Source organism: Macaca fascicularis, chromosome 3, assembly GCF_037993035.2.
Source record: "Macaca fascicularis isolate 582-1 chromosome 3, T2T-MFA8v1.1".
Classification (NCBI taxonomy): Eukaryota; Metazoa; Chordata; class Mammalia; order Primates; family Cercopithecidae; genus Macaca; species Macaca fascicularis.
This window is the reverse complement of record NC_088377.1, coordinates 18,068,232-18,095,445: the sequence shown is the minus strand read 5'-3', so window position 1 is coordinate 18,095,445 and position 27,214 is coordinate 18,068,232. Positions and strand designations below refer to the sequence as shown.

The following is a 27,214-nucleotide window of genomic DNA, read 5'->3' as shown; positions in this document are numbered from 1 at the left end:
ATGTTTCACATTACACTAGTGTCAGAATCAGCTGATGGCGCCCTGTCTCCTACCAAATGATGCCCAAATCCGCCCCCAAAAGTCATTTTTAAGGCCATTCATTATCAGGCCTCCTTAACTACCCTTTCGGCTTTATCTTCCACTATACCCTGCCTACTCTATACACACTGGTTCATTTATTCTTTCATTCAACATACTACTCATGATGTCTGCTATAGGCCAGGAAGTATTCTGGCCTATAGCAATCTAGCCTATTTCTCTCTCAGAAATGAGAGACAGAAATTCCTGCCCTCACAGAACTTAAATTCCAGGAAAGAAAGACACTGTCAATAAAAGTACACATTAAGTGGGAACTACTCAATATTGCCCAAGCACATCTTCACATTCATGACTCAGTGCCTTTGTACATGATGTTCTCTTAATGTATATTGTCTTTCCTGTCCTGCAGAAATGCTACCTAACCTTAAAGGACCAGTTTAAATGCCTCTTCCTCAAGAAAGTCTTCCCTTCCTGATGTACATTAATTGTGCCCTCATCACATGCTATCTTCTATAGGCCTAAATGATATTTTAAAAAATGTTATCTATCCTCCTTCTTAGCACTTATCATATACTATATTTTCTATAAGGCTACAGTATCATCTGTATCAGATAAATTCCTTAAGAAAAAGAAAGTGCTCACTAAACACTGCACACTCCCTTCAGCATTTAATTAATACTCTGCACAAAGTGGATGCTCAATAGATATTTGAACTGATACACTCTTTCCACAGCCACCATATGGCCAAAGATAGTTTTACTGAACAGTAGCAAACAGAAAATATGATTTAAGAACAATTAAGAGAGAGAAACAATCTTTTGGGTGAAATCTAGATTTCATTTATATGTTACAGATATGAATATAACTCTAATTTATAGTAGAATGAATATAACTCTAATTTATAGCTTCTGTGCTGCTCCAGTCCTCTAAAGACATTATAAGTGAGATGGATTATAAGAATTTAATAAAACAAATTATTTTAAAAACCTTACAGGGCCGGCTCTTCTTCTTCATCTCCATATGTCTTTAGATTATCCTGATCATATTGTGGTAATTCAGGCATCAATCTAGAAATCAGAACATTATTTTAAAATATGTGATATTAAACTGTTTATTAAGTCATGCTCAAGAGCAGAAAGACCAATACTTATTTTATAATAAGTAAATGTTTTAATGAGTTTTCTCTAAAACAACTACTATAGCCAGGACTATTGAAATATAAATTGTGTATAGAAAACAATAACCTAAAAGATCAGGCAACTTAGTGTCCCTATAAGTGAAGCAGTCAGATCTCCTTCTTTTAAAACTTTTACTTTTTTAAATGATTAAAAGTAAAAACTAAGCATATATTCTATTTTTTTAGATCATTGTAACATTGATTCAGTTGGATGAATTCTTACTTGTATAGCATATGATAAACAGCAATTTGCACAGGCCTAGCTCTGAAGAGAAGTAATGGGGCCAATGTATTTAACAAAGTCTGGAGATATTCTGGTAAGTTTGTTTTTTGGTCAGCAACTAATCTTGCAGGAAGTTTGTGACTCAATAGCTGTTCCTTTGAGATATATGTTAATGCTTCACACATGGGTTTCAGCATTGCATTCTGAAAGGACGTTTCAGACACATCTTTGTTTTCTCCTAATGACAAAAAGGAAAGAAACATGCCCGTCCCAAAAGAAAGTTAGTATAGCTTAACTGATTCACAATCAAGTATCATTTAAGAAAATGAAATAAAAACTAGACATCAACAATAAAGCACTCTTAACTAGAAACATGACCTGAATATATATTCCAGTTAATCTCAACTGTTTTCATGACTTTTATCTGATCCTCATCTAAAAAGAAAGCAAATGTTCAACAGGTTCTATTCACGTGATCCATTCATGTTATCTGAATTACTATTATTTTAATTTGCAACAGTCATTGGATACCTTGCCATTTTTCAATTTTTGTCTGTAAAGTAGAAGCATATATGATGCTTCTGAGAAGCCAAGCTTTCTTTTCTGGCTTTTTCTTTTACTATTTAGTATTATTTGATTTAAACATCGAAATTTTTGGTTTTGAATTTTTCAGTAAGTCATTTCCAATGAATCAATCTCATTATTATTCCCTTTTTCACTTGCCTGTAACAGTCACCAAAATAGGTAAAAGCAAACTGTGGATGCCTTGGGAAAAAAATTCTTTCCATTCACTGATTAGATTTACAGGAAGATTGCCAACGGTATCCAGAGTTGTGGAATCAAAAAAAGCACTGAGGTCACAGGCCAAATCACAGCTGACACAGGCAAACAGTTGCACAAGTGGAATAGAATACAATGCCTGATTCTCACTTGTTGTCTGAAAAAAACAATAAAAATGAAATAGGTAAACAGACTTCTACCAGAACACTACAAATAAAGCCAATATAAAGAAAAGCCTTTCTTTCATTTCTTTGAATTTTAAAATGAAAAGCAGTTGAAGTATGTAGTCTCAGGAGAAATAAAACAATTTTATATCAAAATAACTTTTTTCTTCAAAATTAAATACCATGAATTAGAATCATTAACAAATAATTTATTCTCAAATGCCCTTTTTAATTTCTAAACTATGGAAGAAAACACTAAGTCAGATACATAAAATACACATTTCTAATCTTCTCAGTAGCCCTACAAGTTGTAAGTTATTATTTTAAAATAAGAAAATCGGCCAGGCACAGTGGCTCAGAGGCTGAGGCGGGTGGGTCACATGAGGGCAGGAGTTTGAGACCAGCCTGGTCAAAATGGTGAAACTGCATCTCTACTAAAAATATAAAAATTAGTCAGGCATGCTGGTGGGTGTCTGTAATCCTGCTATTTGGGAGGCTGAGGCGCAAGAATTGCTTGAACCCAGAAGACGGAGGTTGCAGTGAGCCAAGATTGCGCCACCGCACTCCAGCCTAAGCAACAGAGCGAGACTCCTCTCAAATTAAAAAAAAAAAAAAAGAAAAAGAAAGAAAGCTGAGTTTAAGTTTAAAACTCGAAGTCACGGCCGGGCGCGGTGGCTCAAGCCTGTACTCCCAGCACTTTGGGAGGCCGAGACGGGCAGACCACGAGGTCAGGAGATCGAGACCATCCTGGCTAACACGGTGAAACCCCGTCTCTACTAAAAAATACAAAAAACTAGCCGGGCGCGGTGGCGGGCGTCTGTAGTCCCAGCTACTCGGGAGGCTGAGGCAGGAGAATGGCGTGAACCCGGGAGGCGGAGCTTGCAGTGAGCTGAGATCGGGCCACTGCACTCCAGCCTGGGCGGCAGAGCGAGACTCCGTCTCAAAAAAAAAAAAAAACTCGAAGTCACATAGCTAATAGCAGGCAAAGCAGAGATTGAGACCAATTCGACCCTGACCAACTTGCTGCCTTGGAGCCCACAAGTAATATACCTCTGGTTGCTCTGGGTCATAAAATTACACTAATTCCCTCTGAATTTGCTATTTAATGCATTACTCTCACAATATTCATACAGTATGTTTTAGAAACAATCTAATTATAACCAAAAAAGACCAAAATAATTGTCATTAACAGATAAAACCTAAAAGGGCTGTGCTGCAAATATTATAATAAGCTAATGGAGAAAGCATTTTAATAACAGGAGATTTGGTCACTGAATGATGCTGGTAGTCATTAAAAATCTATCATCTTACTATTCTGTCAAATTGTAGCTGGTAAGAAGAACATCTATAAAGTGTTTTAAATTATGCAAAGGAACCAATTACAATCATCACTTAAAGAATGAGATTGGTAGATAGTTCTGATGCAAAAGTATGTACAAAGACCCACAAGAGGTGATGACATATCACGTTAATTTACCTCCAACCAAGCCAACATGGAGCACATGATGAAGTCCCACTCACTCTCTGCCAAAGGGGATGAGCAATATTTCAGAAATAGGGAAAGAAACCGGATTATTTCTATATTTACACCCAGTACCTCTGGACTTGCTTCTGATAGATTACTGTGATGAAGACAAAAACAAATGACAACAAAATAATAATTATATTGACATTCAATTAGAAAAAATGTTATTTAAATCTTATATACTCATAAATAACTGACTTAAATGTCTACCATAATTACTCTACAAAATTGTGACACAGATATGTCATCTTTGTCTGAATTGTATACTGAAGGAAAAACATAGTATAAAGCATCACCTACCAACTGAAAAGAAAAATATCTTCATGCTCTTTCTTCCAGGATATTATGATTTTCAATATTCCATGTAATAGCTCCCCATCATCTATACTTTTGGTTTGCAAACAAGAATTGAAAATGGCAAGATGTCCAAAACCTCCTGAAGTAAAATTCAAAATGAAAATTAAAAATTTTTAAGAACTATACGGCTATATTTAAAAAGTCCACTTTGAAAAGTAAAAGACTTTCTTGAGAAGTGCTCAGGTTAAGAACTCTACAAATGGCTTTTATGTAAGAGTCCACAAATGAGCTTATAAGCTCCAAAGGACAGAGACTCTGTCTCCATACCTAGCACACAATAGAGAGTTTGGGGGAGGGGAAAGTAAGGGAATGATACTGTAATTTAAACGGACTTATGCTGCTTTTGTTTTGATTTCTTAAGTGCAGGACATATTCAGCAAACTCATCATTCAAATAAAAAAAAAACCTACAGCTACAGAGTAACTGGAAACAGCAAATGGAAAAGAGAACATAGTGTTTCATAATTTACACATTCATTCACTCAATAGCAGCTAGTATATGTGGTAAACTCTGATGTGGACCCTCTCTTTTTTTTTCTTTTTTGAGACGGAGTCTCGCTCTGCTGCCCAGGCTGGAGTGCAGTGGCCGGATCTCAGCTCACTGCAAGCTCCGCCTCCCGGGTTCACACCATTCTCCTGCCTCAGCCTCCCGAGTAGCTGGGACTACAGGCGCCCGCTACCTCGCCCGGCTAGTTTTTTGTATTTTTAAAGTAGAGACGGGGTTTCACCGTGTCAGCCAGGATGGTCTCGATCTCCTGACCTCGTGATCCGCCCGTCTCGGCCTCCCAAAGTGCTGGGATTACAGGCTTGAGCCACCGCGCCCCGGCCTGGACTCTCTCTTTAGAATCTCTACCATTCCTCAAAATCCATCCACTGATGTATCTTAACACCCTCTGTCCCCAACCTTCTATCTTATATACCAGCCAAAATGAACAATCTGTACTCTTGTATGTTTGTGTAACTGGAATGCCCTTCCCCAACTATGTCCATATGGAAAACGATTTATCCTTCAACACCCAGTAGAAATATTTATCTTTATGAAATCGCCACTAACACCCTCAAAGCAGAGTGGAAACTCCTTCCTTTCTGCCACTTGTATACATAATCCATCTTTTTGCTACATCAGTTATCACATGATACAACTTCACATTTGTCTTCTCTACAACAGGAACTACCATGTAGTGGGTGCTCATAAGTGTTGATTAAATTAATAAACAGGCCGGGCGCAGTGGCTCACGCCTGTAATCCCAGCACTTTGGGAGGCCAAGGCAGGCGGATCATGAGGTCAGGAGATCAAGACCATCCTGGCCAACATGATGAAACCACATCTCTACCAAAAAAATACAAAAAATTAGCCAGGTGTGGTGGCAGGCGCCTGTAGTCTCAGCTACTCAGGAGGCTGAGGCAGGAGAACAGCGTGAACGTGGGAGGCGGAGCTTGCAGTGAGCCGAGATCGCGCCACTGCACTCCAGCCTGGGCAATAGAGTGAGACCCTATCTCAGGAAAAAAAAAAAAAAAAAAAGGCCGGGCGTGGTGGCTCACGCCTGTAATCTCAGCACTTTGGGAGGCCGAGGCAGGCGGATCACGAGGTCAGAAGATCCAGACCATCCTGGCTAACACAGTGAAACCCCGTCTCTACTAAAAATACAAAAAATTAGCCGGGTGCTGTGGCGGGCGCCTGTAGTCCCAGCTACTCGGGAGGCTGAGGCTGGAGAATGGGGTGAACCCGGGAGGCGGAGCTTGCAGTGAGCCGAGATCGCACCACTGCACTCCAGCCTGGGCGACAGAGCGAGACTCCGTCTCAAAAAAAAAAAAAAAAAAAAAAAAAAATTTATAAACAAATGAAAAGTGCAGTGTTTTAAATACAACAGAAGCTATTTTTGCCTTTACATGTTCAGTCATTGGTTGGCTAGGGAGAAATGAGGCACAGCTTTAAAAAGCTGTAGATAGAAAAGAAATGGTTAGAAGGTATTTCTGGGTGTAAGTCTTCCCTCAAGGCCCAGCATTTTTGTACTGTAAAATGGTAACAGCCATTGTCTAATGACACTCATCCATATAATCTCAGGACAAATCAGCTGTAATTCAATTTACCTCTAATAGATATGGTCTTATATATTAGAAACAGTTCTTCATCTCAAGCAATAATTAAATTAATGAAATATTTATTATCAAGCAACTAACCATTAGTACTCCAAAGATCCTTCTTAGTCCAGCCCAAAAGAGCAGGTATACATTGAGCACTAAATTCTTTCTTTTCTTCTTTTGACAAAAATGGACATAGACTTTGAATGGTATGCAAATTGCCTTTAGTTAGTGGGAAAAAACTGTTTAAAGAAAAGAAAAAGCACAAGTTAGATTTCTTCCAAACATACAGTTATTTCATATATTCCTTTTATTTGGGACTATTGAAAAAGATGAATAATTCTATCACATATAATTACATAAAAAGAAACTATGATAGGTTTTAACAAGTGCTGACTTGAAATTTTTTTGTTTGCTCCTTTTTTCTGCATAAATTTTTTAAATGAGCATATATAACATTTCCCCATGTATGATTTTTAAAAAATACACTAGCCACATGACATTATGTTCTCTTTTTAAAAAAAAGAGTCAACTGCCAGGCATAGTGGCTCACACCTGTAATCCCAACACTTTGGGAGGCTGAGGAGGGTAGATCATGAAGTCAGGCATTTGAGACCAGCCTGGCGAACGTAGTGAAACCCCATCTCTACTAAATATACAAAAAATTAGCCGAGTGTGGTGGCAGGCGCCTATAATCCCAGCTACTCAGGAGGCTGAGGCAGGAGAATCGCTTGCACCTGGGAGGCGGAAGTTGCAGTAAGCTGAGATCGCGCCACTGCACTCCAGCCCTGGCGACGGTGCAAGACTCCATCTCAAAAAAAAGAAAAAAAAAAAGAGTCAGTTGATTCAACTTAAATAAATAGTACCAGTTGTGTGTCCTTTCTCTTTTTTTTTTTGAGATGGAGTTTCACTCTTGTTGCCCAGGATGGGGTACAACGTATGATCTCAGCTCAATGCAACCTCCGCCTCCCAGGTACAAGTGATTCTCCTGTCTCAGCCTCCCAAGTAGCTCGGATTACAGGCATGCACCACCACGTCTGGCTAATTTTTTTGTATTTAGTAGAGACAGGGTTTCACCATGTTAGTCAGGCTGGTCGCGAACTCCTGACCTCAGGTGATCCACCCGCCTCGGCCCCACAAAGTGCTGGGATTACAGGCCTGTGTGTCCTTTCTTCGAACTGATACTCATATTTGTGCATATATATAGTTGGGTTTTATTCATATAAAAGGGATGACACTAAACATATTGTTCTATCATTTACCACTTATATATACTTTGTCAGAATGTATAAATTATTCTGTTTTAAAGCTATATAACAAAAATAAAATCTACCTAACACTCTGTACTATGGATGTGTCATAACTATTTCCCTATCCGTGAACATTAGGTTTCTTTCCCCCCCAAATTTTTGCCCTCACACATAATGCTGCAATAAATATCCTTAAGAAGATACTATTCTGCGAATGTATAAATACCTCTTCGGGCTAAATTCCTAGAAGTGGAATTGAAAGCTCAAAGGTTTGAATGTATTATATGTTGGCAATTTCAAATTGCTTCTGAAAACTCATAATCAATTTACACTGTCACCGAAAATGCACAGGTGGGACTGTTTAGCTGCACACTTAATGAATCTTTTTGATTCTTGGCAATATAGTGGATAAAACCATTGCTTTTAATTTGTACTTCTATCATTATTAGTAAGGCAAATCCTTTCATATTTCACATTTCAGTATTGACCTACCTTTGACCATTTCACCTATGAGTTGCCTCTTTAAGTCTTTGATAAACTTTTCAATTTGGAGGGTTTTACTGATTTATATAAACTATCTACATATTACAGATACTTTTTGTTGATTTGCAAATGTCCTCTCCCATTGTCATTTGTCCCGGTAATCTTTATATTTTTGTCACAGTTTTCATCTTTCATAAATACTATATACAAAATTTTAACTGTCATAAAATACACATGTAATTAATGTATTAGCCATTTTTAAGTGTAGAGTTCTGCAGTGTTAAGTCCATTCACACTATTGTGCAACTATCTTCAGACCTCTTCATTCTGCAAAACTGAAACTCTACCCACTAAACATGAATGCTGCATTCCTCTCTCACCGTCGGCCCCAGGCAACCACCTTCTACTTTCTATCCCTATGAATCTGACTACTCTATAAAAGGAATCATAGAGTATCCGTCTTTTTGTAACTGGCTTATTTCACTCAGCATAATGTCCTCAAGGTTCATACAGACTGTAGCATGTCAGAATTTCTTTCCCTTTTAAGGCTGAATAATATTCCATTATATGGTTATATCACACTTTTATCTATCCATTTATCCACTGATGGGCACTTAGGTTGCAAGAAGTTTTCATTTTTGCAAAATCAAATATATATATATATTTACATATAATGTAAAGGAGAAGGTCTCAGTATTTTTCTTCCAAACACATGACCAATTTTCATATCATTATTATTTATTCACCACACTGATTTGAAATGCCACCTATATTAAAAACTAAATTCACATATATGTGTGAATAGGTTTCTGGACTGTATCCACTGATTTGTCTACTCTTCAATTTCATACTGCTTAATTACTATAATTCAATATTATATTTTATATTTGGTATGCAGTTTCTTTCACTTTTTTGAAAAATTTCTTATTTTTGATAACTTTTTCTTCAAATGTATACTATGTTCAGAACAGTTTACTAAGTTTTTCAAAAACTGCTGAAATTGATTGAGATTGCACTGAAATTATAGGTGTTCACAATCATTTTTACAATTAATCTTCCCACCTTCTTTTGAGATCTTTATTCAAGTTTTACAATTGTAATTTTTTTAAAAATTTATTTCTAAGTATTTATAGTTTTTGTTGTCATTGTGAATGGAATCTTTTTTTCCCATACCATTTTTTAAATTTATTACTATGGGTGAATAAAAAAGTTACTCATTTTTGTGTGGTATACATCCATCTCCTTAGTAATTAGTTCCAATAGTTCTTTAGCTAATTTCATATTACTTTTATAATCAGAAAAAAATTTTAATTATGCTACAAAAGCTAATGTCAAAAAGTTACATACAGTATGATTCCATTTATATAATATTGTTTTTTGTCTTGTTTTGTTTGTTTTGAGACTGGGTCTCATTCTGTTGCCCAGGCTGGAGTGCAGTGGCGTGATCTCTGTTCTCTGCAACCTCCGCCTTTACTGCAACCTCCGCCTCCTGAGCTCAAGTGATCCTCCCACCTCAGCTTGATGAGTAGCTGAAACTACAGGTGCACACCAACACACCTAGCTAATTTTTGTATTTTTTGTAGAGATGGGGTTTTGCCATGTTACCCAGGCTGCTCTCGAACTCCTGGGCTTAAGCTGTCCTCTCACCTCAGCCTTCCAAAGTGCTGGGATTACAGGCATGAGCCTCTGCACCTGGCCAATTCCATTTATATAATATTCTTAAATGACATAATTACAAACACAGAGAACAGATTAGTGGTTGCTAGAGATCAGGACAATGGGAAGGGAGGTGGCTGAGGCTATATATGGATAACCTAAGGGATCCTGATAATGAAACTGTTCTGTAGTTGACTGTGGTGGTGGTCACAGATGTGAGCTACATAGAACACATACACACTCTATCTCTCACACACACAAACATACACAAACATGTGCATGTAAACTAAGTCAACTGACTGTATCAACACCTTTTCCTTGGTTATAATACTATGCTAAAGTTATGCAAAACAGTACCATTGGGTAGATATATGATTTTTATTCTTTGTATTACTTCTTACACATTCATGTGAATCCACAATTAACCTCAAAATAAAAAGTTTTTTAAAACTTTTACAAAAAAAATAAAAAATAAAAAATAAATAAAACTTTTAAGATAAAAAATGATCAAAATTTAATTTAGAATTCTACTATGCCCAAACACGTATCTGTCATTTCAGAATTCTTCTTGGTAAATCAGTAAATTCAGAGTGCCTCTTGGTAAATCTCAGCTAAGTATTAATTTGAATGCTGAGCTTCACCAGCACACCCAAACCCACAAGCTACCTCTTTGTCTGAAGAACAGAACATATTTGTTACTTTTCTAGAACATACTTCAATAGGATGATGTTATTTAAGAGAAGAGTAACTTTCCCTGTCATTTCCATATAGCAAATAAAGTGATGGAAAAAGAGTATTAGGAAAGGGCAAAAGAAAATATTTCTATCAGAAAGATTTCTGGGGAAAAGAAAACAAGTTCATGAAATGCTGTTGGCTTAAAAAAAAAAAAAAGTACCGTATAAAATTCTACAACAAAAGGCTATGGAGTTAAAACTACTTACTTTAAAAAAAAAAGGTGTGGGCCAGACATGGTGGCTCACACCTGTAATTCCAGACCTTTGGGAGGCTGAGGCAGCAGGACTGCTTAAGCCCAGGAGTTCGAGACCAGCCTGGGCAACATGGCAAGAGACCCCATTCCTACAAAATTACAAAATTAGCCATGTGTGCTGGTGCACACCTGTGGTCCCAGTTACTCAGGAGGGTGTGGTGGGAGGAGCACTTGACCACGGGAGGTTGAGGCTACAGTGAGCCATGTTCGTACCACTGAACTCCAGCCTGGGCAACAGAGTGAGACCCTGTCTCAAAAATAAATAAATAAATAAAAAGGTATGTCCCTAACCTAAAACAATTTAATTTGCCTTGAGGTCTTTAATTTCCTCATTTCCTAAACCTGTTTTCTTGATTCACTAGAGATTATTCATTAATTAGGGGCTGCCAAAGTGACCATTTACAGTAAATTACAAAGTAAAAACATTTTAAATAAGAATACCTTTCTTTTCTCTTATAATGTGGTTTTACTTCATCAGATGAAATGCTTCGGGAAAGGATCAACTTAGCAATAATAAGAGACCACAGTGTGCCATGTTCTCTGGACCTAAAAAAGGAAAGAAAAAAATTATATTCCATTTTGAAAGTGTACTGAATAAAATGTTTAAACACTGGCTAGCTGGATTCCTTTTACAGAATTAAATAAGGCACCTTGTGATGGCATCAATTAACCTAAGACTTTGTACCCAAGCAACTGCCAGTAATTATCCAAAGAACTGGGAGTTTAGGCTTTCAACACTCTTTCACGGTTGGTATTGAGCTCTCATCCCTAGGAAACTCCACAGTCTCTTCAGTCTCAATAGGGGAGATGATCTTAGAGATCAGGCTTGAAAACCAGAGGCTGTAGCTGGGAAAAAGACATCTCCCAGAGGACACCTAGGCTGGCTTAAGTTGAACAATCAAAGAGGTTCTTTGGTTCTGAGGGAAGTTGTGAGTGTCAACTAAGTAGAATGGGATTGGAAAGGAAGCCTGGGTCCTCTGACACAGCAAAGCATGCTCAAAATACTATCGGCAAGTGATAAAACTCTTAAAGCAGTTCAACACGGTAATTTCAAAAAGCTAAACATCTTACTACTATAACCTCTACAAGGACTGTTTTCATACCTGCCTTCCTAATCTAGGGGAGAGGGCTTTGTGGTCATAACATTAAGACACACCTATAACAACACGTAAGATAAAGGATGAATCTGAGAGAACTGGGAGGATGAGTCACAGATAAATCAAAACAACTTCTACAAGCTTCTACTTCTTTTTTGTCATCTGATCCCTGAATGTATTTATGGATTTAATAAGACATGTAGAATACAAATATCTTCCCCTGAGAAGGTTAAATCAAGTATTTAGAATTCATACACTATTTATCATTAAGAATAGGAATTATTTAGATCAATCCTCTGACTGAAACATTAGCATGAAGTAGTGTTACCTCTTAGAGAAGGCAAAGCCATAAAGAAGTAGCATAGTCATTTTAAAAACAGAAATTGAAAGAGATTCTTACCTGTTAAATAACTGCTGCAAAAGGCCAGAAGTATTACCAAGTACACGTAAGTGATCATACGTAATATTCATTTTTTGAAGCATTTCACAAAATCCAGTTAGAAAAATAGGTGGGTTATCTAATTCTTCACACCACTGCAGTGAATAAAGCAGTTCCGCAACTAAGAGAAGAGACAGCACCAAATTATCAAAAGTACTTTGTGAACAAACCCTTCAATTATTTTCACTTCTCCGCCTTGTTTTCTACCACTGTTGTGCCCACTCATCTCAAAACACCTATGAACTGATTTTCATATCTGCTTTGACATGTTCAAGGATAATGAAAACTGAGAATATTTGTCTGATACAAAATATCACCCTTTTCCCAAATTTTCCTTTTTCTAATTAGTTAAGAATGTGACAAGAACCTAAGTTACTAGAGATACTGAAAGAATCTTCCTACCATTTTGGCACAATTGGTAAAAAGTTCCAGACAGGAAAAACAACTAAGGGACCCAAGACCTGACGTGAGAAGTCCATGGCAAATGGGAGAGATGGGAGACAGTATGATACAGTAAAAGGACATGGGGCCTCAGCTACAGATTGGGGTGGATTCAAATCTGCATCTCTCTCTCTCAAGCTATATAAATAGTTATCAATTAGGATATTACAAACTAACTCACAGGACTGCAGTGAGAATTAAATGGACAAGTATCTATCATGAAGCCTGGCATATCATAGGTTTCTAATACACAGTCACAACTCCCTTTTATAAAGCCATGTACAGATTTTGGAGTGAGAAGCGTTGCGACCTGGTTCAAAATCTAATCCTACACTTAACAGCTAAGCAACTCTAATCAAGTCATGGTAACACAAACAACAATAATATCTGACCAATGAGCTCGATAAAATTAAAGAAATAATATTGCGTTTGTAATTAGTAACACAAAAAATTATTACTCTACTTACTAGTTTTGGGTTTGCCCAGATTTACTCTGTGAGCAATGTAAACTACAGGCTTATTTCCTTTCCCTTAACTGAATGTGAAGCTGGCTGCCCAAAAGAGGTGTTTCAACTTTCTTCCACAGAGCATATATTCCCCCTTCTAGTAACTGTGTTACAGCTGAGGGCTTACAAACAAGACTGATACAGGGTTTCTGCAAATCCTCTACCTTCAATACCATCTGGTAAAAGTCACACCACCACCTATAATTCTAAACCATTTATTGAAACAGGAAAATTCGCTGAGGCCCTAAGTCCTCTTAGGGTTCAACATTTGAACATCCATTTGCCAGAAAAAAAAATTAGAGCCTGATGAAACATAAAGGTATTCAAAAACCACTGGAATCAAAACAGTATGGTATCTGCATAAAAACAGACACACACAGACCAATGGAACAGAACTAGAGAACCCAGAAATAAATCGACATATTTGCAGCCAACTGACAAAGTCTTATTGGGGAAAGGACATCCTCTTCAAGAAATCATGCTAGGAAAACTGAATATTCATATGTAGAAAAGTGAAAATAGACCTCTATCTCTCACCATCTAAAAAGAACAACTCAAAATGGATTAAAGACTTAAACATAAGAACTGAAACTATACAAAACAACTAGAAAGCATCAAGGAATGCTACAGGACATTGGTCTAGGCAAATATTTTTATGGCTAAGACAACAAAAATTGGCAAACAGGACTATATTAAACTAAAAGCTTTCTGCACAGCAAAAGAAACAATCAACAAAGTGAAGAGACAATCTGTAGAATGGGAGAAAATATTTGCAAACTATTCATCTAACAAGGGGCTAACATACAGAATATATAAGGAATTTAAACAACAGCAAGAAAGGAAAAAAAAATCCCATGCTCAATATTAGTAATCGTCAGGGAAATGCTAATCAAAACCCCAGTTAGAATGGCTATTGTCAAAAAGGTAAGAAATAAGCTGGGCATGGTGGCACTGCCTATAATCGCAGCACTGTGGGAGGCTGAGGCAAGAGGATTGCTTAAGCCCAGGATAAAGACCAGTCTGGGAACATAGTAACACCCCATCTCTTAAAAAAAAAAAAAAAAAAAAAAAAAAAAAGACAAAAAATTACAAATGTTGGCAAGAATGCAGAGAAATAGGAACTTATATACTGTTGGTAGGAATGCAAATTAGTACAGCCATTTTTGAAAACGATATGGAAGTGGCTCAAAAAAAACTAAAAATAGAACTATCATACAATCTAGCAATCCCACTGAGTAATTAGAAAACTGGTATATTTGCACCCCATATTTACTGCAGCACTATTCACAATAGCTGAGAGAGATGAAATCAACCTAAGTGTCCATCAGTGAATGAATGGATACATAAAATGTGGTACATATACACAATGGAATACTCTTCAGACATTAAAAAAAGAATGAGGCCGGGCGCGGTGGCTCAAGCCTGTAATCCCAGCACTTTGGGAGGCCGAGGCGGGCGGATCACAAGGTCAGGAGATCGAGACCACAGTGAAACCCCGTCTCTACTAAAAAATACAAAAAATTAGCCGGGCGCGGTGGCGGGCGCCTGTAGTCCCAGCTACTCAGGAGGCTGAGGCAGGAGAATGGCGGGAACCCGGGAGGCGGAGCTTGCAGTGAGCCGAGATCGCGTCACTGCACTCCAGCCTGGGCAACAGCATGAGACTCCATCTCAAAAAAAAAAAAAAAAGAATGAGGCCGGGCACGGTGGCTCACTTCTATAATCCCAGTACTTTGGGAGGCTGAGACAGGCAGATCACGAGGTCAGGAGTTCAAGACCAGCCTGGCCAACATAGTGAAACCTTGTCTCTACTAAAAATACAAAAACTAGCCAGGCATGGTGGCGTGCACCTGTAGTCCCATCTACTTGGGAAGCTGAGGCAGGAGAATCACTTGAACCTGGGAGGCGGAGGTTGTGGCGAGCCGAGATCACGCCACTGCACTCCAGCCTGGGCAACAGAGCAAGACTCTGTCTCAGAAAAAAAGAATGAAATCCTGTCATTTGCAGCAACACAGATGAAACTGGACATCATCATGCTAAATGAAATAAACCACGCATGGAAAGACACACATCGCATGTTCTTATTTGTTTATGGGAGCTAAAAAAGTGCATCTCATGAAGATAAGAGTAGTAAAATAGACTGATGGTTACCCTGAGAAGGGTCAAGGAGAGCAGGGGATGAAGAGAGGTGGGTGAATGGGTACCAAAATACAGTTAGAGAGAAGATAAAAGACCTAGTATTCAATAATACAGTAGGATGACCACAGTTAACAATGATTTATATTTAAAAATAACTAGAAGATTTGAAATGTTCTCAAAACAAAGAAATGATAAATGTTTGAGGTGATGAATATTCTACTTAGCCTGATTTGATCACTACACATTCTATGTATATATCAAAATATCACATGTAACCCATAAATATGTACAATTATCAGGCATCAATTTTTTTTAATCAACAGAAAATTCTGAATCCTTGATAAAACACCAAAGCCTCACCCATTTTCTTTAGGGTATGCGTCACAGGATCTTTTTATATTGATGTCATGACAGTGTGAGTAGCTAACACCAAATTATGATCCACAGTTAACAAGATTATAGCAAGGTTCCAATATATTTGTATCTAATTTGCAATTTAATATTCATCACTCAAGTAACTTCAAGGTTCTCATCATTAAAATAGGAAAAAGGAAGCTGAAGATTCTTTAAATTAAAGATTTAAATTGCAGTATAATCAAGATTATTTCAAGATTATTCATGCATTATGTTATATGTAAATACTCATATATACTTACTTATTTTCTCAAGCTCATTATTTTCTAAGACTATTTCCTTTCTCAGTGCAATTAAGACCATTTTGCTCAATAATGCTGAAGTACACAAATGGCTGGGAAGTGTCTTTATGTCCTGTTCCTTAAAATCTGTTTTGAAACATTCATAATTCAAACTCAATCTTCCCTCTAAAAGAGGTCTATGTAACCACTGTGAAAAGAGTACATTATATACAAAATTATTTATTACCTAAGCAATTAAGACTGAACAAAAATGAAGTTGTGAGAATATTTATTACCAAAACCACGGAAACCTAGAAGTTTGTTTTCTATTACAGGAAATTATCAACGTGTATTTCTTTAAGACTCCTTAAGTACAGAACTAGGTCTTAAGTCTTTGTACCATGGCCACTGCCACTGTCAAATAGTGTCTTGCAAAAAGCAAACATCCAGTATATGAGTGTACAAAGACATCAAAGCAAAGCAAAATATTCATTTTATTTATGTTTTTCTTCCCCAAAATAAAAAATATTCAAGCTTGCATGAAATCCAAACCTCAGAATGAGATACATCCTCTTCAATTTCAAAAATACCTGCATAGGAAGAGACTGTCTCATCTTTTCCCATTCACTGTCATTCGGCATTACACTTCCAATATAAACTCTCATAAGATAAGAATCTTCACTCTCTAGAAGTGTATTTAGCAAATCATCAACAGCAGACAAGAGGACTTGGAGACTAAAAATAATGCAAAAAACTTAACTGTTGTAGTTATGCTATGACTAGTTTGAATACCCCAGTACATATTAAATACCCTATAATAGCTTACCTGAACAAAAAGAAATGATGAAAATAAAAAAGAGGTAAGTGATGCTCCCCCACCGACAACACACCAACATAGCACAGTCAAACTGGGTAGGTAATCCAATATTTATCATCTGAAATCTAGTGTTGCTTCCTATCTATCTCAGAATGAAGAGGACCTGACCTATTTCAGACCAGGTATTTCAGAAATATAGCTACCTTATGAAATTCAGCATTATTTAACCTAACCCCAATATCTTCTAAATGCATTCTCTCTTCTCCTTTATTATATGGATGTAGGTATGAGATGTAAAATATACTTGCAATTCAACACCTTAAAACAGTGCCTACTTGTCCCCCAAAAATAAATAACCAAGGACAATCAGTACATGTGGTGACCATGAGAGGCTACAGTGCACACCGGCCTATGACAAAGGAAAGTATTACCATCACTTTACTGTCTATAAGTTATGAGTCCAGCAGGTATGTTATAGTAAATTATCCTTCAATTAATTGGCAGTTTAAATGGATGATCATTGAAACAAAATGGTTTTGAAAAAATTTGTTTGGATCTTTTCTTAGAGTCCCATAGATTTGTTACCTAACAAGTCATTTTTCATTTTTCTCTTTTTTAAGAGATGGCATCTCACTATGTTGCTCAGGCTGGTCTCGAACTCCTGGAGGCCTCAACTGATCCTCCCACCTCAGCCTACTGAGTAGCTGGGATTATAGGTGCAAGCCCTACAAGTAATTTTTCATAGGCATTCACACTGATCATGGAATCTTATTTAAGGACACTGACAAAGTATAAAAAAGACACTGAAACCAAGCTCAAAAAAGGTTACCTGTTGATATCCAAAGATGAAGCCTGAACTTGGTTCTTCAGCCACACAGCAGACAAATGCAGGAAGGTACTCTCTTTATATGAACTGTCAGTTTGATGAACCAATAAATTTACACCGGAGAGCCAAGTATTTTTCAGTTTACAGATAAGAAAATCTAAAATCAAGATGTCAACAGGAATTTGTAATCTCACTGAATTAACTCTAATCAGCACGAAATGTTTGAAACAACTCTACAGATCTGAGATTTTTTTAAATACCATTTAAAAAAGAAAAATTTTAAGTTCAATTGCCATTCAAAATTAAATTGCCAAACAAAGCAACTGTGTCATAAACATGCAATCACACAAGCTAGCTCGTATCATATAAATGTAAAATGGTAAGATATTTAAAGTTACATTTTTTATGTTTGAACTTATTTACAAGAATTGTCCTTTTGGAGACATTAAAAAAAAATTATTACACCTTTTCCAAATACAGAAGTTAGTATTTAAGACAGGGTTGGTAGACAATGATGGGCAGAAAAAAAGAGAGAAAGAGGAAGGAAGAAGGAAAGAAAAAAAAGAAACAACGAAGGGTTGGAGGAGAGCTCTCTATAGATAGTATTTTTGTATTTCCTTTCACAAATAAGTCTGAATTAGCATATAAGGCAAGAATATAGTCCTTAAAAAGATAATCTCAATTCTATTTTGATATACACCAAAGATTGAATGTTTTTACTATAATAAAGGGATATTATTATCCCCCTTTTACAAATGAGGAAACTAAGGCATCAAGAAATTAAGGAACATGCCAGAACTGCTGAATGGACTAAGATTCTACCTAATCAATTATGGCTCATTCCAAATTTCTTTGAATATCAAGTGAGATCTTTAGAAATAATATCTACACACATCTTTAACTTGGTTTCTAAAGCTGAAAGTGTTTAAGACTGTAGCCCTTTACTCAAAATGCTTTAAACTTTCAAACACATTATGATTCAATTAATAAAGCCTGGGCACTTACACTCACTATGAAGGTCAGAGCCGGAGATTCCCAACAAAACATTTGAGCAGTAGGCTATTACCTGGCAAATGTGTTTTTTCTTTGCTCTGAGCACATAACTGAAAGAGAGTTAATAATAAATCTTCAGATGATGGCATTAGCAAGCATCCTTTCGCTGAGCTGAAATAGTTATAGGCCACATCACAGATAAAAGACACTGATGAGTCACTATTTTCAGCTTCTGATGATTCCTTTGTTTTGAACAAAGTTTCATGAAGTTTAACAATAATTCTTTCAACGTATACATCTCCAATCAAGTAATCTAGAGAAAAAAGGTTCAAACAGACAAAAAATAAAAATATTAACGTGTATTTTTAAATATCTTACTTTGGATTAATAATTCTATAGGTCTTTCCTGGATTTTAAAACGGTGTTTATGTATTAGACAAAATTTTATCAACAAATCAACACATTCTCTCACACACATAAAGGCCCTCAGGTAAAAAAGGCAGTTTTAAATTAAGTAGAAAACAGAAATAGTTTACACAGTTAGGGTGAGCAACTTTGCTACACTGAAAACTCTTTAAGTCATGAGTCAACTTTATGAGTTAAAAAAAAAAACCATTATGATATAGAACTAAAAATATTAAATATCTTCCAAGTCATGGTATGAAGATTAATAAACAATTAGGGTGCTTACAATATTAAGATACATAAATGAGCTGGGTGCAGCGGCTCACGCCTGTAATCCCAGCACTTTGGGAGGCTGAGGCAGGCAGATCACCTGAGGTCAGGAGTTCGAGACTAGCCTGGCCAACACAGCAAAACCCTATCTCTAGTAAAAATACAAAATTTAGCCAGGTATAGTGGCATGCACCTGTAGTCCCAACTACTTGGGAAGCTGAGGCACAAGAATCACTTGAACCCAAATGTTGTAAGCCAAGATCACACCACTGCACTCCAGCCTAGATGACAGAGGGAGACTCAGTCTCAAAAAAAAAAAAAAAAGAAAAAAAATTTTTTGAATAAGTCGTTATTTTCAACCAATAACACGTAAGCTGAGCCCCATGGAATCCCCCACAAAGGTGAAATGGATTATCCCCTATTAGAAAACAAAAGTCCTACCATTTTTAACATGTTGGGATAATACCAAGCTTAGAAGAGTCCATCTTTCTGAGAAGTAAGGTTCTGAAGATACCCTGGATTCCAAGTCCTCATTACAAAGACAGTCTGCCAAGTTGACCAATTTCTCACCAAGGATATCGCCTTTTAGCCAAGGAGTTACTAAAGCATGTTTATCTGAACTAGAACATGCCTAAAACCATAAAATTAAAGCAAAGATCAACAGCAAGATCAAATACTCTCTCTGTCCAAAATATTACTTGTACCATATTACTATCCCTTCGTTATGATGGCTCCAATTCTATCCCCCCTCCTCCTCCTCCTGAAGTTCTAGAAAGACTGGTATCCTCCCTGTTTCCCACTAAGCCTGGATGATGTTCACTTCCATGCTTTGCTCATGCTACCTTCCCAGCCATAAATATTCCCCCTCCACACCTTTTTTTTTTACTTAAAATCTCATCCATTCTTTGAAAATCAGTACAAATCCCACCTACTTTATGAAGTCTCCCCATCCACTCCAGCCCACAATGATCACTGCTTTTCTCTGAATTTCTAAAGCACTTACTGGATTGTATAATTATTTAAATGTTTCATCTGTGTATATCTTGTCTTTCCAATGAGATTGTAAGTTCCTTGAGAGTAGAGACTGTCTTAAACTTCTTTGATACCTGCTATCAACACTGTAGATATGTTCAATGAATCATGAATAAACTTTGAAGATAGATTTATAAATGCTCTATAAATTTTTGTTCATTAATTTTGCTAAAATTAAAGAACAATTAATGTATAATAATGGTAAATAACTTCAGTATGAACAATGGGATTTATTTCCCCAAATTCTCTGATAGAGTTACTAGGGCCAGATATCTGACAGCAACTTATTTTCATGAGGTGGGGAAGCAAGAAAAAAAACTGTAAATCCACCCCTAAAGCATGCTGATCCATGTTCCCAGAGCTTCTTTTGCTTTAAGGGCTGAGAAGAAAGGAATTTGCAACTTGGTTCATTTCAAAGCAATCTGGAAGAAAAAAAAAAATCCAAGTGCAGATTGGGTAGTGCTTGGAAAACTTTATCCTTTTATTTAAAAATTGTAGGTAACCAGAGCTTATATTTTAGTCCAAGCTTTATCACTAACTAGCCTACAACCTTGGACAAATCTTTTAATAAACGTGGGCCTATCTCCTAATTTGAAAGTTGGAAAGATTAACTTAGAAAACCTCTAAGGTCCTTTTATGGTTCCAAAACTCAAATCTGTTTTTTAATTGATTGTTTTTTTAAAAGATGACTTTAAGACCAGCCTGACCAACCAACACGGTGAAATCTTGTCTCTACTAAAAATTCAAAAATTAGCTGGGCATGGTGGCAGGTGCCTATAATCCCAGCTACTCAGGAGGCTGAGGCAGGAGAATCGCTTGAACCTCTGGGAGGCAGAAGCTGCAGTAAGCCAAGACCGTGAAATTGCACTCCAGCCTGCTGGGCAACAGAGCGAGACTCTGTCTCAAAAAAGATGATTTTAAGACTCTGCTCATAAAGTATTAAGGTTCCATAAAACAAGAAAAACTACTTTAGAATTTAGATGGCTGTGATACCTGCTTTCCCAGTGTAGTTTGCCAAGTAAAACCAATCTATTCTGCAGAATCCTGGTAAACAAAATAAACTTCTGAATAAAATGCCTCTCGAGTTAGCAAGATAAAAAGTTCAACATAATGTACAGGCATACCTTGTTTTATTGGGCTTATATTTATTGTGCTTTGTAAATGCTGCAATTTTAAAACTTGAAGATTTGTGGCAACCCTGCATTGAGCAAGTTTATTAGCACCATTTAACAACAATATATGCTCATTTTGTGTCTCTGTGTCATATTTTGGTAATTCGCACAATATTTCAAACTTTTCATTATTATATCTGTTACAGTGATCTGCAATCAGTGACTTTTGATGTTACGATTGTAATGTTTGGGGGTGCCACAAACCACTGCCATGTAAGAGGGCAAACTTAATTAACAAATGTCATGTGTGTGTTCCGACTGCCCTGCTGACTGACCGTTACCTAATCTCTCTTCTCTGTCCTTGGGCCTCCCTATTCCCTTAGACATGACAATGCTGAAATTGGGCCAATTAATAACACTACAATGGCCTCTAAATGTTCAAGTGGAAAGATGAGTCACACATCTCTCACTTTAAATCAAAAGCTGGAAATGATGAAGCTTAGCAAGGACGGCACGTTGCAAGCCAAGAGAGGAGGAAAGCTGGCCTCTTGTGTCAAACAGCCAAGTTGTGAATGCAAAGGAAAAGTTATTGAAGGAAATTAAAAGCGCCACTCCTGTGAGCCCAAGAGTAACAGAAAGTCACACAGACTTACTGCTGATATGGACAAAGTTTTAGTGGTCCAGACAGAAGATCAAACAAGCCACAACATTCTCTTAAGCCAAAACCTAATCCAGAGCAAGGCCCTAATTCTCTTTAATTCTATGAAGGCTGAGAGGTGAGGAAGCTGCAAAAGAAAAGTCTGACGCTAGCAAAGGGTGGTTCATAAGGTTTAAAGGAAGAAACCATCTCCACAATACAAAAGTACAAGGTGAAGCAGCAAGTGCTGATGTAGAAGCTGCAGCATGTTATACAGAAGATCTAGCCAAGATCAATAATGAAGGTGGCTACACTGAACAGATTTTCAGTGGAGGTAAAACAGTCACATATTAGAAGAAGATGCCATCTAGGACTCTCATAGCTAGCAAAAAGTCAATGCCTGGCTTCCAAGTTTCAAAGAACAGGCTGACTCTTGTTAGGGGCTAATACAGCTGGTAACTTTAAGTTGAAGCCAATGCTCATTTCTCATTTTAAAAATCCTAGGGCTCTTAAGCTTATGCTAAATCTACTTTGCCTGTGCTCTATAAGTGGAATAACAAGGACTAAATTACGGCACATGTTTATAGTGTGGTTGATTGAATATCTTAAGCCCACTGTGGGAAAAACGAAGGAAAAAAAGAAAGAAAAAATCCTTTCAAAGTATTACTGCTCATTGACAATGCACCTGGTTAACCCAAGACCTCTGATAGAGATGTACAAGGAAATTAATGTTGTTTTCACGCCTGCTAACACAACATCCATTCTGTAGCCCATGCATCAAAGAGTAATTTTAACTTTCAAGTCTTATTAATAAGAAATACATTTTATTAAGCTATAGCAGCCATAGACAGTGATTCCTCTGATGGATCTGGGCAAAGTCCATTGAAAACCTTCTGGAAAAAACTCACCATTTTAGATGTCATTAAGACATTCATGAACCATGGGAAAAGGCTAAAATAGTAACATTAATAGGAGTTGAGAAGTTGATTCCAACCCTCATGGATGACTTTGGGAGGTTCAAGACTTTAGGAAGTAACTGCAGATGTGGAGGAAAGAGGCAAAGAACTAGAATGAGACATGAAGCCTGAAGGTGTGACTGAAATGCTGTAATCTCATAATAAAATGTGGATGGATGAGGAGTTCCCTCTTACAGATAAGAAAGTGGTTTCCTGAGGTGGAATCTACTCCTGGTGAAAAAGCATGAACATCATTGACATGACCACAAAGGATTTAGAATATTACATAAACTTAGATAATACAGCAGTGGCAGGGTTTGAAAGGATTGACTCCAATTCTGAAAGAAGTTCTTCTTTGGGTAAAATGCTATCAAACAGCATCATATGCTTCAGAGAAATCTTTCATGAAAGGAAGAGTCAATCAATGCAGTAAACTGCACTGTTGTCCTTATTTTAAGAAATTGCCACAGCCACTCCAGCCTTCAGATACCACCACCCTGGTCAGTCAGCAGCCATGAACATCGAGGCAAGACTCTCGATCAGCAAAATGATTACAACTCGCTGAAGGCTTAGATGATCATTAGCACTGTTTAGCAATAAAGTAATTTTAAATTAAGATATGTACATTGGTTTTCAGATATAATGTTATTGCACACTTAATAGACTATAGTGTACACATAACTTTTATATGCACTGGCAATCCAAAATATTTGTGTAACTTGCTTTATTGCTGCGGTCTGGAACTGAACTTACGATGTCTCTGAGATATGCCAGTATGAACATATCTAATGAAAGCTGCCTAGCTGTAAGGAGATGAGGAGGCTAGTGAGTCATGGAAGCGCAGGCAGCAAACACTGGCTAGGAACTTCCAATCACTGCTCAGGAAGAGGATATTCTTCCACACAGATGTGAGTATTTGTACTTCATGGCAGGTACATTCCTAAGTTGGAAATGGATACATTAGTCTACTCTTATCAAATTATTTACACCCCCTGCTCTGATTCAAGGCTTATCAAGGAGCCTTCTGATAATTTAGCTCTTCATGTAACTTGGCTACAGGGAGAGAAGGCACTAGATAAACTAAGGCAAATAGTGTGCCTGGTAAGTCATATTCCTCATTGAAAAATAATAAATATTCTGTATTTATTTTGTAAAAATAAAACCATGGGGAAAATGGGGAGTTACTGTTTAATGGATACAGGGTTTCAGTTTTGCAAGACGAATTAAGTTATGGAAACTGCACAACAATATAAATATACTTGATGCTACTGAACTGTACATTTAGAAATGGTTAAGATGGTAAATTTCATGCTATGTGTTTTTTTACTACAATTTAAAAAATAGAAAAAAACTTGCAAATTGGAGTTAGCTATGAAAACAGAAAAATAATTTGAAAATGCTTTAAAAAGGAGTACGAATTTTAGGTAGCTAGTCATAACATCTCTACAGTTGGAAAAGTGTTAGTTACAACATTTACATCCTCATTAGGAAAGAATACTTAAGCTATTTTGAAAATTTGTAAATGGTTTGTGTTCTTTCATTTCTTTTCATTATTCTTACCACTAATTTTCTTAGTCAGTGGCAATCATACAAAGACTGGAAGATTTTTATTTACCTACATAGTGTTCCAGAGTAGAGAAAACTTAATTTTCTCATGTGTTCTAGCCAAAGCTAGAACCACCAATCCATTTCTACAGTATAAAAAGTAACTAGGATAAGAGCAGAAAGTTGTAGCCTTAATTAAAAGATAATAAAATGTTTAAATCTGCCTTTGTTACCTTCTAGGAAAGAAACACTGGATTTTCTAGAGCCTGTTCATTTTTCCCTAATATTACTAACCAGAAAAATAATACTACAGGAAAGGAAAAGAACACATATCTTCCCACATTATAGGAAGAAAGTTACAATAATGAGGAAGTTCTCTAACACAGAACCTGACTGATCATATTTATTGTGTGAATAGGACTATGGTTATAATATTTCTATTCCCATAAGTACAAAAAAAAAAAAAATCCCTAAGATACCTTTTCAATAATCTTAAGAAGAGAATTCCATTTCAGGTCCACCTGAAAAAAGAAAAAGAGTTAGAAACAATCTGCTAGAACAACTTTTTGTTTGAGATGGGGTTTTGCTATGTTGCCCAGGCTAGTCTAGAACTCCTGGGCTCAAGCCAATTGTCTCACCTCAACCTCCTGAGTAGCTGGGACTATAGGCATGCACCAACATGCCCAGCTAAAACTTTTAAAAAGTAAATGAAGTACCCATGAAACCAATACAAAACTAAAATGTTCTTATCCAACCTTTTAAATGTATAGATTAAAAGAATTCACCTTTTAATTACAAGTATTTGTTATCCTGATACTGCTGAACATCTACCCAGCAGCCTTAGATACTTCCCAAATCATGATCAAGAATATACTGCTTGTCCTAAAATTGACACTCCCAGTGAAGAAACAACCAGAAAACAATATGCAGGCTCATTCTACTCATCTATTATTAAAATAGTTTGAAAAGATATACAACAGGAATACCTTGGTTAGATCATCCAAGACTTTTTTTCTTTCCATATCATTGTCACAGCACCGGAGAGCACTGTACAAAATGTCCACCAGGAACCCAAAATCCTTCCTTTGATCTTCATTTAGCCAGCCTATCAGTTTCTGGTATAAAAACTGCACCGCAGGATTTTTTTGTGCAAGTTTGGCTATTTCAAGAGGTTTGGCTTGGACAATACTCTGTTTTTCATCACCAAGTAGCATTTTAAATACTCGGCTTGAAGAAAAGGAGTCAAGCAGAGTAGAAAGAAACCTTAGATGTTGCTCTGACTTTTGTTCATTGACATAATTGATACTTATATCTGCGAGTTTACAGACTAAGTCTTCCAAAGGTTTTTTCCTTAGTGGAGACAAAAGGCCTGAACAATTATGAGTGAGAGAAGGTTCAGTTGTTAATTCCCAGCCTTCAGTGTTCTCTCCTTCTGAAGATACACATTTTTCATTCTCCTTATTGCTTTCAGGTATCTCATCAGCAAATCTAACCTTACCATTTTTTTTTTTATTTGACTTCAATGAGCTATTCGGCTTCTGAAGCACCTGTAATAGGTTAGATACACCCAAAACCGACTCAACATCAGCTTCTGGCTCATTGATTTTCGCGACACAGATCTCTGACAGTCTTTCCCAGAAATGTATCAGTACGTTCTCCAAGTTGTGAGCTGTTTTTTCATCTTTTTCCGTGTCTGCTTTGGCTTCCCAGGAACTTAGAGTTTCTGCTAAATGGTTAAATAGCTGCCCATGTTGCAACCCTGGGTCTTTGAGAACTGCATCAATAAAAGGGATCAACTGAAAGAAAAGGTATAGTATCATAAAATATATATTTGGTCTTCAACCCCATCTCCTGATACACAGCTCTAAAATCCTTGAATCTCCAAAGTGATATCATTTTGTAAGCTAATGGGTTGACTGATGGCTGGCAGCACCTATACAGTAGGATGGGGGCTGATCACCAGAAAGACCAAGGCAGGATTAAAGGACTAGAACTTTCAATACCTCCCCAACCTCCAAGGATACAAGGGCAGCTAAAGGTTAAGCTGATCACCAGTGGCAATTACTTAATCATTCATGTCTAGTAATGAAGCCTCCATAAAAATGCAAGAAAGACAGCATTCAGGGAGCTTCCAGATAGCTGAACTTGTGGAGGTTCCTGAAGGGTAGCGCACCCAAGGAGGGTGTGGAAGTTCTTCGCCCCTTCCCGTATCTCACCCTGTGCATTTCTTCATCTGTATCCTTTGTAATATCATTTATAATAAACTGGTAAATTGTTTCTCTGAGTTCTGTGAGCCAGTCTAGCAAATTAAGCAAACCCCAGGAGGGGGTCATGGGATCCCTGATTAAGATGTATAGCTGGTTGGTCAGAAGCTCAGGTAAAACAGCCTGGGGCTTGCGATTGGCATCAGAAGTGGGGAGCGGTCTTGTGGGACTGAGTCCTAGGCCAGTGAGATCTGACACTATCTCCAGGTAGAGAGTCAGAATTGAATTGAAGGACACACAGCTGGTGTCTGCTGCAGAACTGACTGCTTGCTGGGTGGGGAGAAATCCCCACATATTTGGTCACAGAAGTCTTCTGTGTTGATTACTATGGTGTGAGAGTAGAGGAAAAACTGTGTTTTTTCCACTCACAGAAGGTACAA

The 27,214-nt window shown here is 37.1% G+C and overlaps 1 protein-coding gene across 5 annotated transcripts in view; it reads right to left on the bottom strand.

Annotated features, from left to right (window-relative positions):
* Nucleotides 1-27,214, bottom strand: part of LTN1 (listerin E3 ubiquitin protein ligase 1) — a 67,194-nt gene that overhangs the window by 14,872 nt on the left and 25,108 nt on the right. For 3 of the 5 annotated variants that reach the window (XM_074034168.1, XM_005548876.4, XM_045389210.3), the window contains 15 exons: nt 25,557-26,366; nt 25,050-25,091; nt 19,730-19,919; nt 18,687-18,926; nt 17,624-17,777; nt 16,568-16,712; nt 15,999-16,185; nt 12,221-12,380; nt 11,165-11,269; nt 6,446-6,588; nt 4,209-4,344; nt 3,861-4,005; nt 2,163-2,376; nt 1,440-1,677; nt 1,032-1,106 (listed from right to left, as the gene is read on the bottom strand). In XM_074034168.1, coding sequence (XP_073890269.1) covers nt 1,032-1,106; nt 1,440-1,677; nt 2,163-2,376; nt 3,861-4,005; nt 4,209-4,344; nt 6,446-6,588; nt 11,165-11,269; nt 12,221-12,380; nt 15,999-16,185; nt 16,568-16,712; nt 17,624-17,777; nt 18,687-18,926; nt 19,730-19,919; nt 25,050-25,091; nt 25,557-26,366 — 2,984 coding nt within the window. The remainder of the gene's footprint in view (nt 1-1,031; nt 1,107-1,439; nt 1,678-2,162; nt 2,377-3,860; nt 4,006-4,208; nt 4,345-6,445; nt 6,589-11,164; nt 11,270-12,220; nt 12,381-15,998; nt 16,186-16,567; nt 16,713-17,623; nt 17,778-18,686; nt 18,927-19,729; nt 19,920-25,049; nt 25,092-25,556; nt 26,367-27,214) is intronic. The other 2 variants (XM_045389209.2, XM_045389213.2) reach the window with 2 other exon arrangements.